Genomic DNA, 13,188 nt, shown 5'->3' with positions numbered 1-13,188 from the left:
ACATTCGTTGTTGTTTTATTCCCCAGAGGATTCTAATGATCTTGTCAATGCATTCAAACCAGAACTGACTTCTGAAAGAATCTGAATATACTGTATTAGGAAAAGTGACTCTTAGTAAACCTTTTTTATTATAAAATATGCACTCATTAACAACACGTACAGAGAGTGGCATGATTGACGTTTTGATGCGTGTATGTACAGCTAAACCTGGAGCTGGTCTACTCACTGACTCACTAGGGTTATGTCACAGCATGCTTACTGTAGAAATATTCATTAGCAATACAAATTCAATTAAAAACACTGACACTAACATTACGGTGTCAAACGGTACAAACTTAAGAACTTTTTTTTTGGAGCTTTTAAAAACACAAATAATGCATGTGCTACTGTAGAAATCTTCAAAGTACATTACAATCATCACAGACTGAGTTAAAAATAGATAATTTGGTCTTGGAACAGAGTACAAACATAACAACAATTCCGGTGTTTTCATCAACAACAAAAAAACAGTCAGAAAAGTGAAATCTTAAAAACATCAAACTGTTTTTTAGGCCTATGACATCAACGATGTCACCCTGAGCATGTGCACTAGTGGACAGACTGTCCTGCCCACTGAGAGGAACTGAGCATGTGCACTAGTGGACAGACCGTCCTGCCCACTGAGAGGAACTGAGCATGTGCACTAGTGGACAGAACGTCCTGCCCACTGAGAGGAACTGAGCATGTGCACTAGTGGACAGACCGTCCTGCCCACTGAGAGGAACTGAGCATGTGCACTAGTGGGCAGACCGTCCTGCCCACTGAGAGGAAGGCAGTAGAGGCTGGATCTCCTCCCGACTCTGAGCACAGGATCCAGGACTCTGACTCACTCTTACTCTGTATGCATTTATTACACCAACAATTCATTTAATACACTTTAACATTTCCTTTAATGCATTTAATACACTTCAACATTACATTTAGTGCATTTAATACACTTAAATATACTAACAATCTGCAATCTAAACCCACCCACCTCTAAGTGTGTGTAGGTCTTGAGAGTACACTATCCATTTACAGCACTCGAAAATCTATGACTGGAAAACCTTGTCAAAACACAGTCTACAGTAGGCTACGCTGTGTGTGTGCGTGCTTTATCCTGCAGGACAACAACAGTGGTATGACAGATGAGGGAAATGAAAAGGCAAGATGCAAATTCAAACATTCAAGTGTTCAGGTCACGCCCAGCCAGGGTCCTCAGCCCCCAGGAACAGACACACCCTGCGTGGACTGACCTGGGTCTGTACGTCAGGGGGGAGGGGGTGAGGGAGTGTGGAGTTGGCGTGCGGAGTTGAAACTGCCTCATCTGAAGATGACACTGGCAAACTCAAATACAGTAGCTCCATCTCAGACGCAGTAGAAAGCATGTCCCTGGGTGAGCCTGTCCCTGGGTGAGCCTGTCCCTGGGTGAGCCTGTCCCTGGGTGAGCCTGTCCCTGGGTGAGCCTGTCCCTGGGTGAGCATGTCCCTGGGTGAGCCTGTCCCTGGGTGAGCCTGTCCCTGGGTGAGCCTGTCCCTGGGTGAGCCTGTCCCTGGGTGAGCCTGTCCCTGGGTGAGCCTGTCCCTGGGTGAGCCTGTCCCTGGGTGAGCTGAGCAGAATCCAGAGCCTTCTGCCACGGTGCCACGGCGCTCAGAGGGGCTTAGGCAAGCAGCTGTTACACCGTGTCTGTCACTGAAACCTTTCCGTAGCATCAAGAAGCAACAGGACGAATGAATAGGAGAACTGTTGGTAGGAGAGGGGCAAGGGGGTGGGGTACCGGGGTTAGGGTGGGGGCAAGGGGTGGTTTGGGCGGGGGCGAGGAGAGTAGGCCATCAGGAAGTGTTTGGCAGCTCAGTGCAGCTCGACACTGAGCCTGCACCCGCCCGACCCACCAGCTGCTCTGCTGCACACAACGACACAGAGCTGGCTGTGCGCTCGGGGACACACCCCGCCCCCACCGGTGGCCCCGCCCCCACCGATGACCCCGCCCCCACAGGGGGCCTGGGGTCACATGCAGAGACACCTGGGAGGGCTGCAGGGAGGCAGCCTGGGGTCCCCACGCTTGGGGTCCCGAGGCTGTCATCTGGGCCTGGAGCCCTGGGCCTGGAACAGCTTACTGTACATGGACAGACCTGTGGACACACACACACACACACAGTGACTCTGCGGATCTTCATGCATTCACATACCTGGGCTATTTTTACTTTTCGTGCCTGTATCACTCCTCTGAGAATGACGTTTACTGTATTTCCATTTACATGTTTTTTTTACAGATGTTATTATACTGCATATGCAGTAGACACTTTAAACAGAAAGAACAAGGAACTAGTTTTACCCTCAACCCCCCAGCCCTCACCCCCTCACCCCTCACCTCTTCAGCCCCTCACCCCTGCCTCTCTAGCATATCGCCTGGCCCAGCGCCAGGCATCCAGTAGAAAAGGAATTCCAAGTACAGTTGGCCTGCCGTGTTTGTGCTCCCAGACAGTATTCCCTTTCATTCCCTCTCGACAGACTCTGTTTATTTTGGTGCTCTTTTACACCGTGGAGCCTGACGGAGCTGGAAAACGAAAACATCTCCCTGACTTCCAGTCTGATGACATGACCGCTGGAAGGAGCTTCTTCTAGCTCAGCAAAAGGCAGACTGAAGACTGACCGTGTCTCTCTCCAGGCTAACACACACACACACACGATGATAAACAAACTCTTGCGAAACAAACAAACCTTCTAATGTGACCATAAAAAGAGCTGGTGAGTAAGAACTGGCTGGAGAGAAAAAAAAATACAAATATATAAAAAAAAGATTAAAAACGGTCCAATAAACCATATTGGGATATCTTTTAAAGTATAACTGGGTAATAACTGTATAATCTTGTTTACACTCACAAGCAAAGCAGTGTACACAGTGCCATGAATACAAGTCCAACGGACTTGTATTCTGCCAAGTTCTGCCGTTTAGATGGAAGCAGAGGAAGAGGTGGACTATTGCTCCGGACATGATACGTTCTCAGTTAGAGAAGCTAACAGAAAGCATCAGTCACCCTGTTTCTCTGTTTAGCCCTCAAACTTCTGAGAGGAGGATTTAAAACACGCAGCCAATACATATCTCTCTTCATAGACACTGATGGGTTTACATCAAAACCACCATGAAAAAAAGAACTTTAAGTGCCGCAAGGGGAAGAGGGGAGGGAGAGAGGAGAGAAGAGAGAGAGGAGAGAGAGAGAGAGAGGAGAGAAGAGAGAGAGGAGAGAGAGAGAGAGAGAGAGAGAGAGAGAGAGAGAGAGAGAGAGAGAGAGAGAGAGAGAGAGAGAGAGAGAGAGAGAGAGAGGAGAGAAGAGAGAGAGAGAGAGAAGAGAGAGAGAGGAGAGAGAGAGGAGAGAGAGAGGAGAGAAGAGAGAGAGGAGAGAAGAGAGAGAGAGGAGAGAGAGAGGAGAGAGAGAGGCAGAGACGGAGAGCGAGGAGCGAGGAGAAGAGAGAGCGCGTGTGATGGATGAGGGTTGACAGCTGATCAGAGAGAATGCTGTCTGTTTGGACCCAGTCTAACTCCCTGTCAGAGTCGATCAGAGGAAGCCAGTCATCTCAGCACAAAGGGACACCGGGCAGGCAGAAACCTCTGATACGCTCTTAAGCTCCACAAAGGCTGCCCCCCCTCTGAAAACAAGCCTCCCCCAACACCGGTCCCTCCAACACTGTTCTGGTGAGCTCCGGCTCCAGTGTGGAGCCAAACCTGGCTTGTTAACTGGTTCTGGTCCTGAGACTTTTGTTGTTTCTTCTCCTCACGCTCTCCTTCTCTCTTTCTTCTCTGCTCTCTCCTCCAGTCAGGAGCAGAGCAGCCCTCTCTCTTCCTCCTCCCCCCCTCCTCCCCCCCCCCGTTCCCTCAACAACGGAAAAAATGCATTCATGAAATTCAGGAGCTGTTCCCCTCGGATCCAGGTACAGTTATTGATGAGTTTATAAGATGTTTGTTAAGCTGCGCCAACCTTCATACTTTAAGGAAAGAAAAATGACACAGAAAGAAAGAAATTTTCTGGGTGAAGACAAGTACGTACACACACACACACACACACAGCCCGGGGGTTGGTGCATTGCTAGTCTTTCTCCGGCGTGGTGGACGGGTGTAGCTGGCCCTGCAGTCTGGGAGCAGCCTCAGTGTGACTGTGGCGTGATGGATGATGCGATACGCTAACGTAAACGTATCTGGAGGATGGAAACCCCCTTGATCAGACAAACAGATGTGCATCCACCCAAACTGCTTCATATCACTGCTACAGTCCAGTCATAAACTCAACAGCTTCCACCCCCCCCCCCCCCCTTTCCATCTCCGGGGTGGAAAGAGTTGTGTAACAGAGAGACGAGAGGACACACACACACACACACACACACACACACATACACACACACACACACACACACACACACACAGGAGGCATTAAGGCCAAATCTTAACAAAAGGTCCAGTCTAGCCTGGGCCTGCTGACTAAACCCCTGCTGTGCCGTAGTGGGCCTGCTGGGCACCCTGGGTCCAGGGCTGGGGGGTCTGGATGAGGGGTAGGTGTACCCTGCCCCTGGCCCAAACCACATCTGTTTCCCAGCCCTGGACCCCCCTTCAGAGAGGCATCACACCATCCTGGACCCCCCTTCAGAGAGGCATCACACCAGCCTGGACCCCCTTCAGAGAGGCATCACACCAGCCTGGACCCCCTTCAGAGAGGCATCACACCAACACCCCCCCCCCCCCCCCCCCCTCACCCTCCAGCAGACTCCTGACCTCCGCATACATGGAGCACACAGCTTACTGTTTGGTTGTGGTTTAGCTGAGTGTGGGATGGATTGATCCCGCTGGCCAGATCCAGTCTGTCAGCCACACAGCTCAGGGAACATCCCCCCAGGGCGCTTCAGCTCGTCTGCTCTTACAAAGATAGTGAATCCTGAAGAGGCACAACTGCATTGCTGGATAACGCTGTTGCTTGGTGACATGTGCTATGAAAAGGTCGTCCCTCGTGACCTTATGCCTCTGCTGGCAGATCCGGTTCACGGGGGAAACAGGATAAAAATATCTGGCAGGTGCTGTTAGAACCCTCAGGAAAGGAATGACCAGGATGTCTGGCTGGGATCACCAACACCAGCAGGGAGACGCCAGGATATCTGCCCAGCAACTACACCTACCAATAGGAAGAGGTTTGTATGTGCGTGCAAATGTATGCGTGTGATTGTGTGGGCGTGAATGTGCCCGTGAGCATGTGTGAGCACGTGTGAGCATGTGTGAGTGTCAGACCCACCTGCTCTTCCGCACGCCGCCTCATGGACCACCTGCTGACCAGCAGACATGCTCCCGCCGGCCTGGCCGTCTGACGAGACGAGCCTGGGGACAGACAGGAGGACGGGGGCATGAGAGACAAGACCAGCCCTGCCTGGAGGAACACCAGGGCTGCCTCCAGCCTCCAGAGTACCAGCCCTGCCTGGAGGAACACCAGGGCTGCCTCCAGCCTCCAGAGTACCAGCCCTGCCTGGAGGAACACCAGGGCTGCCTCCAGCCTCCAGAGTACCAGCCCTGCCTGGAGGAACACCAGGGCTGCCTCCAGCCTCCAGAGTACCAGCCCTGCCTGGAGAAACACCAGGGCTGCCTCCAGCCCAGGGCTGCCTCCAGCCTCCAGTCTCCACAGTACCAGCCCTGGCCCTCAGAACGACCCAGTGGCAGGATGTGACAAGCTGCTGCTCTCTCACAGCTAGGAGAGGGTCCCTGCACACTCAGTGTTGACTGAAGCCAGGGGCTCTTAGGGTGTGTGTGACCAAGCATCTCCAGGATAGAGAAATGTGTGTGTGTGGGGGCGGGTCCATCTCCCTGTGTGTGGGGGCGGGTCCATCTCCCTGTGTGTGGGGGCGGGTCCATCTCCCTGTGTGTGGGGGCGGGTCCATCTCCCTGTGTGTGGGGGCGGGTCCATCTCCCTGTGTGTGGGGGCGGGTCCATCTCCCTGTGTGTGGGGGCGGGTCCATCTCCCTGTGTGTGGGGGCGGGTCCATCTCCCTGTGTGTGGGGGCGTGTCCATCTCCCTGTGTGTGGGGGCGGGTCCATCTCCCTGTGTGTGGGGGCGGGTCCATCTCCCTGTGTGTGGGGGCGGGTCCATCTCCCTGTGTGTGGGGGCGGGTCCATCTCCCTGTGTGTGGGGGCGGGTCCATCTCCCTGTGTGTGGGGGCGGGTCCATCTCCCTGTGTGTGGGGGCGGGTCCATCTCCCTGTGTGTGGGGGCGGGTCCATCTCCCTGTGTGTGGGGGCGGGTCCATCTCCCTGTGTGTGGGGGCGGGTCCATCTCCCTGTGTGTGGGGGCGGGTCCATCTCCCTGTGTGTGGGGGCGGGTCCATCTCCCTGTGTGTGGGGGCGGGTCCATCTCCCTGTGTGTGGGGGCGGGTCCATCTCCCTGTGTGTGGGGGCGGGTCCATCTCCCTGTGTGTGGGGGCGGGTCCATCTCCCTGTGTGTGGGGGCGGGTCCATCTCCCTGTGTGTGGGGGCGGGTCCATCTCCCTGTGTGTGGGGGCGGGTCCATCTCCCTGTGTGTGGGGGCGGGTCCATCTCCCTGTGTGTGGGGGCGGGTCCATCTCCCTGTGTGTGGGGGCGTGTCCATCTCCCTGTGTGTGGGGGCGTGTCCATCTCCCTGTGTGTGGGGGCGGGTCCATCTCCCTGTGTGTGGGGGCGGGTCCATCTCCCTGTGTGTGGGGGCGGGTCCATCTCCCTGTGTGTGGGGGCGGGTCCATCTCCCTGTGTGTGGGGGCGGGTCCATCTCCCTGTGTGTGGGGGAGTGTCCATCTCCCTGTGTGTGGGGGCGGGTCCATCTCCCTGTGTGTGGGGGCGGGTCCATCTCCCTGTGTGTGGGGGCGTGTCCATCTCCCTGTGTGTGGGGGCGGGTCCATCTCCCTGTGTGTGGGGGCGGGTCCATCTCCCTGTGTGTGGGGGCGGGTCCATCTCCCTGTGTGTGGGGGCGGGTCCATCTCCCTGTGTGTGGGGGCGGGTCCATCTCCCTGTGTGTGCTGTCTAGAGGGTTTCTTGACTCTCTGAGGAGGGCAGGTGTTTACCGAGGGTTCATCAGGGCGGAGGTGTGGAGGGGGGGACATTCCTACAGCGTGGTAGCCCTCCTGGGAGACGCGGGCCTACGACAGGGGCCAGTGGGACCTGACCTGTGGAGGTCAGGAGGACAGTGTTCTACACACACACAGCTGAACATCCACCTCAGAGGAACAGCAGGGTGTCACAGCCCGACTAACAACACTCCCTCTCAGAACGCGAGTGTGTAGGGTGTGTGGGTGTGTTTGCGTGCAGTCTCTCAGAGCGAGCCATTATGGGGTGAACACAGGGCGTAAGGCAGGGACCGGCAAGCCTGTAACTTTATACATTTAATCTGGTAAGTATGTGTGTGTGTGTGTGTTGGGGGGGTCATAAATAAAGCGGAGCTAGTGTTAACCCTCTGCACTATAACAGCAGCTTGCCAAAGCAACATTAACAAGGTAACGAACGAACACACTGCTTCCCTTGTAGGGGAATCACAGTTGTTCTTTCATGCCCGTTACACAACCAGCGACAAGAGCAGCCCCCCGTGATGAGCAGCGCCGCCCCACAGGAAGCAGGAAGCAGCCCCTGTGATGAGCAGCGCCACCCCACAGGAAGCAGCCCCTGTGATGAGCAGCCCCGCCCCACAGGAAGCAGCCCCTGTGATGAGCAGCGCCACCCCACAGGAAGCAGCCCCTGTGATGAGCAGCGCCGCCCCACAGGAAGCAGCCCCTGTGATGAGCAGCGCCGCCCCACAGGAAGCAGCCCCTGTGATGAGCAGCGCCGCCCCACAGGAAGCTGGCCTTCTCAGATGCACGGAGGAGCGGCCCTCACCTCGCTCTACACCTGGTACACATTCCCTCACCTCTCCACGGCAACCAGACCCCCGGGTGAAGACACAGCCATTGTGCTTTAACAGGTGTCACCTGGAAACACCCTGTGCATCAGTACGGCTCTGTTTACAGCTCTGTTTACAGACTAAGACGGCCCCTGCACTCAAACCAGAGTTGTTCCTGAGCACCGTCAGACTGAGGTAGAGGAGACAGCATGAGTGGCCAGGCTGGACTATTGTGTGTCTGCAGGTTGAAGGATATTGGTGTGGGTTTGGGCAGGGGGGATTAGGACTGAGTTGTAAACAATGCTCTGGTTTGGCAGCAGTGTGTGTGTATAGTATCATGTGATAGTAACTGCTGCTTCAGTACTAGAGGGAGAGGGTCAGTGGGGCAGGCTGACATTAATGGCCCTGTTGTAATTGTCACCCTATTAGTAATGCCACACTGCTGCATGGGTTTTCCGTAGCTGCAGCTGCAAAACTAGCCAAGCCTCGCAAACCAAACACCAAACACGCTCACTTATTTAGCTTACAATTTGCTCCTTTCAAAATCTCCAGCTGAGGTCATTCTCCCAGGCTGAGAGTTCGCGTTCAGATCCCCAAGCGGGCAACCCTGAGATGTTGATGGACACTCGAAGGTCTAGTTCTACTGAGAACCCCCCGACACAGCCCCCTGAAGCTGCAGCCTGGCCGGACCATGACACAGCCCCCTGAAGCTGCAGCCTGGCCGGACCATGACACAGCCCCCTGAAGCTGCAGCCTGGCCGGACCATGACACAGCCCCCTGAAGCTGCAGCCTGGCCGGACCATGACACAGCCCCCTGAAGCTGCAGCCTGGCCGGACCATGACACAGCCCCCTGAAGCTGCAGCCTGGCCGGACCATGACACAGCCCCCTGAAGCTGCAGCCTGGCCGGACCATGACACAGCCCCCTGAAGCTGCAGCCTGGCCGGACCATGACACAGCCCCCTGAAGCTGCAGCCTGGCCGGACCATGACACAGCCCCCTGAAGCTGCAGCCTGGCCGGACCATGACACAGCCCCTTGAAGCTGCAGCCTGTCCGGACCAGCCAGCCTCCAGGACCTGTGGACGTGCAGAGACACACAAGATGCACTGACATCCACTCATCTCTCACAAAGGCAGGCCTCGTTACCAAACCAAAGCAACCATCCATTCAGGATTTTCAGTCGTCACATCATTCAATTTTAATGAGACAGAAACAAATGCTGACTAATCAGTCTGTCCAATCAGTGTACTCAACTGAGTTGGCATTTCCTGACAATGTTCCGCTCTGATTGGCTGGCCGCCGGCGTGGAAGGCCGAGTGAATGGAGGATTCTCCATCTTCCCAGATCAGGAGGAGACAGTTTGGCTGGACCGCCATATAAATCCACTCCCCAAACATTACTGTTAATCTTGTTCCTTATTAGTCACTTTCCGTTCTCAAACAAACCCAGAATGTCGTGCAGATCACAGATTCCAGTAACAAAGACAAACTGTCAATGTTCATCAATGCTTAATTGTCCGAGGACAACGGCCCAGGGAAGCGTTTTAAAGATAAGTATCGAATGTTCAGCAGAAGGGTTCAAAGTTCAACAGGCTGGCTGCTTGAAGACAGGGAAAAGAACTCCAGAGTGTTTCTAAAGCCTCCAGTCCAGAGTGTCTCCTCCAGCAGAGAGCAGATGAGGTATGTGACTGTTTGAGAAGTGCCACAGTTAGGGTTAGGGTTTTAGGTTGCTTCTAAAATGGGTTAGAAATAATGGGAAGCAGTTTATTACCCGAGTATCCAACCATCCTGTGAACAATCATCTCCTCTTTTTCTGACAGAGGTTTACACTCCCCCCCCCCCCCCACACACACACACACATTTTATTCTTTCTTTCGTCCTTTCCATCCGTGCATTTTTGGGTTAGGAGCTTCCGTTTTTCCCACACACTCTCCTGTCACACTGGCCGGCCACAAAAATGCAGGACAGCGGAGAGAGAGAGAGAGAGAGAGAGAGAGAGAGAGAGAGAGAGAGAGAGAGAGAGAGAGAGAGGGGCTCTGGAATTCCACATGCCGAGAGCACACGGCAACAGCCAGGAAGACACACACACACACTTATGCACACACACACACTTATGCACACACACACACACACACACACACTCAAACACACATGCTGACACGCATACGTACACACACACTTATGCACACACACACACACACAAACGCACATGCTGACACACATACGTACACACAGAGGAGCAAACAGAGCACCTAGCATACCCAACCACCCATACACCCCCCTCCTCCACCACTCACCCCCCTCCTCCACCCCTCACCCCCATTCTCCCCTACACCCCCCTCCTCCACCCCTCAACCCCCTCCTCCCCTACACCCCCCTCCTCCACCCATACACCCCCCTCCTCCACCCCTCACCCCCATTCTCCCCTACACCCCCCTCCTCCACCCCTCAACCCCCTCCTCCCCTACACCCCCCTCCTCCACCCCTCACCCCCCTCTCCTCCCCTACACCCCCCTCCTCCACCCCTCACCCCCCTCTCCTCCCCTACACCCCCCTCCTCCACCCCTCACCCCCATTCTCCCCTACACCCCCCTCCTCCACCCCTCAACCCCCTCCTCCCCTACACCCCCCTCCTCCACCCCTCACCCCCCTCTCCTCCCCTACACCCCCCTCTTCCCCTACACCCCCCTCCCCACCCCTCACCCCCATTCTCCCCTACACCCCCCTGCTCCACCCCTCACCCCCCTCTCCTCCCCTACACCCCCCTCCTCCACCCCTCAACCCCCTCTTCCCCTACACCCCCCTCACCACCCCTCACCCCCATTCTCCCCTACACCCCCCTCTCCTCCCCTACACCCCCCTCCTCCACCCCTAACCCCCCTCCTCCCCTACACCCCCCTCCTCCACCCCTACACCCCCCCTCCACCCCCCTCCTCCACCCCTCACCCCCCTCTCCTCCCCTACACCCCCCTCCTCCACCCCTCAACCCCCTCTTCCCCTACACCCCCCTCACCACCCCTCACCCCCATTCTCCCCTACACCCCCCTCTCCTCCCCTACACCCCCCTCCTCCACCCCTCACCCCCCTCCTCCCCTACACCCCCCTCCTCCACCCCTACACCCCCCCTCCACCCCTCACCCCCCTCTCCTCCCCTACACCCCCCTCCTCCACCCCGGCCTCACTCTGCTCCATGGCCCGGCCTCACTCTGCTCCCTGGCCCGGCCTCACTCACCACTTCAAAGCCCCGGAGCTGGACAAGACAGCCAGCAGAGTTCTGTTGAATTCGCCAAATTCAAACACACACACACACAGATAGACACTGATACCCAGACTATCACAAACAAACCCAACCTACACACTGACACGGACAGATACACAAGGACGCGCACACACAGGTTTGTGGTTGGGTCAGTGAGTAACGGTAGTGAAATTGCTCTCCTCTCCTTCTACTATCCTCTCCTCGACCCTCCTCTGCTCTCCTCTCCTCTCTCCTCTGCTCTCTCCTCTCCTCTGCTCTCTCCTCTCCACTCTCTTCCTCTCCTCACCACTGGGCGAGAGCAGGAGCCACAGCAGTCATGTGCTTTAAACAAACAAGCAGCCCTATCACAGAGGTTTGCCATTGTTGTGTAATTTGGCCAGATGTTGGGTAATAAAGTCATACTGCAGCGTGGGAAACAGATGGCAGCTCGGCCTCACTCCTCTCCCCTCTCTCTGCTCTTTCTCTACTTTTTCCTCCTCTCTTCTCCTGATAATCTCCAAACCAAACAGGCTTGACATGGCGCTCGTAACTAGGGCCCTGCCGCTGAACCGCATTCTGTTTACCGAGCGTCCAGAAAGCAGGCCTGTGCTGAGGTTGTTTACTGTACAGGCAGATAGAGCCCCAAGCCAAGAGCCTGCCTGGGTCCACTCTGCACTCCACGTACTGCAGCCTAACGCTCATTAGCCTCACCACTTCCTCTTGAACTCTGGCGACGCCATGGACCCAGTTTCACCCCGACAGCACAACCAACGACTGGTCTTCCCCCTGACTAGGTTACGGGAAGGACTCGGGGGTACAGGGAGGACTGGGAGGTGAGGGGAGGACTGGGAGGTGCGGGGAGGACTGGGAGGTGCGGGGAGGACTGGGAGGTGAGGGGAGGACTGGGAGGTGAGGGGAGGACTGGGAGGTGCGGGGAGGACTGGGAGGTGCGGGGAGGACTGGGAGGTGCGGGGAGGACTGGGAGGTGCGGGGAGGACTGGGAGGTATAGGGAGGACTGGGAGGTGAGGGGAGGACTGGGAGGTGAGGGGAGGACTGGGAGGTGCGGGGAGGACTGGGAGGTGAGGGGAGGACTGGGAGGTGAGGGGAGGACTGGGAGGTGTGGGGAGGACTGGGAGGTGCGGGGAGGACTGGGAGGTGAGGGGAGGACTGGGAGGTGCGGGGAGGACTGGGAGGTGAGGGGAGGACTGGGAGGTGCGGGGAGGACTGGGAGGTGAGGGGAGGACTGGGAGGTGAGGGGAGGACTGGGAGGTGCGGGGAGGACTGGGAGGTGAGGGGAGGACTGGGAGGTGAGGGGAGGACTGGGAGGTGAGGGGAGGACTGGGAGGTGAGGGGAGGACTGGGAGGTGCGGGGAGGACTGGGAGGTGCGGGGAGGACTGGGAGGTGCGGGGAGGACTGGGAGGTGCGGGGAGGACTGGGAGGTGCGGGGAGGACTGGGAGGTGAGGGGAGGACTGGGAGGTGAGGGGAGGACTGGGAGGTGAGGGGAGGACTGGGAGGTGAGGGGAGGACTGGGAGGTGCGGGGAGGACTGGGAGGTGCGGGGAGGACTGGGAGGTGTGGGGAGGACTGGGAGGTGCGGGGAGGACTGGGAGGTGAGGGGAGGACTGGGAGGTGAGGGGAGGACTGGGAGGTGAGGGGAGGACTGGGAGGTGCGGGGAGGACTGGGAGGTGAGGGGAGGACTGGGAGGTGCGGGGAGGACTGGGAGGTGAGGGGAGGACTGGGAGGTGAGGGGAGGACTGGGAGGTGAGGGGAGGACTGGGAGGTGAGGGGAGGACTGGGAGGTGAGGGGAGGACTGGGAGGTGAGGGGAGGACTGGGAGGTGCGGGGAGGACTGGGAGGTGAGGGGAGGACTGGGAGGTGAGGGGAGGACTGGGAGGTGCAGGGAGGACTGGGAGGTGAGGGGAGGACTGGGAGGTGAGGGGAGGACTGGGAGGTGCGGGGAGGACTGGGAGGTGAGGGGAGGACTGGGAGGTGTGGGGAGGACTGGGAGGTGAGGGGAGGACTGGGAGGTGAGGGGAGGACTGGGAGGTGAGGGGAGG

The 13,188-nt window shown here is 57.1% G+C and overlaps 1 protein-coding gene across 4 annotated transcripts in view; it reads right to left on the bottom strand.

Moving 5' to 3' along the window:
* Positions 1-89: 89 nt before the first annotated feature.
* Positions 90-13,188, bottom strand: part of ttll5 (tubulin tyrosine ligase-like family, member 5) — a 55,675-nt gene continuing 42,576 nt past the window's right edge. For 2 of the 4 annotated variants that reach the window (XM_062469915.1, XM_062469916.1), the window contains 2 exons: positions 5,295-5,377; positions 90-2,150 (listed from right to left, as the gene is read on the bottom strand). In XM_062469915.1, coding sequence (XP_062325899.1) covers positions 2,098-2,150; positions 5,295-5,377 — 136 coding nt within the window. In that variant the 3' untranslated portion in view covers positions 90-2,097. Of the gene's footprint in view, positions 2,151-5,294; positions 5,378-8,990; positions 9,624-13,188 lie in introns of those variants that run through there. The other 2 variants (XM_062469918.1, XM_062469917.1) reach the window with 2 other exon arrangements.

Source organism: Osmerus eperlanus, chromosome 9 (genome assembly GCF_963692335.1).
Source record: "Osmerus eperlanus chromosome 9, fOsmEpe2.1, whole genome shotgun sequence".
NCBI lineage: Eukaryota > Metazoa > Chordata > Actinopteri > Osmeriformes > Osmeridae > Osmerus > Osmerus eperlanus.
This window is presented reverse-complemented; position numbering and strand designations above follow the sequence as displayed.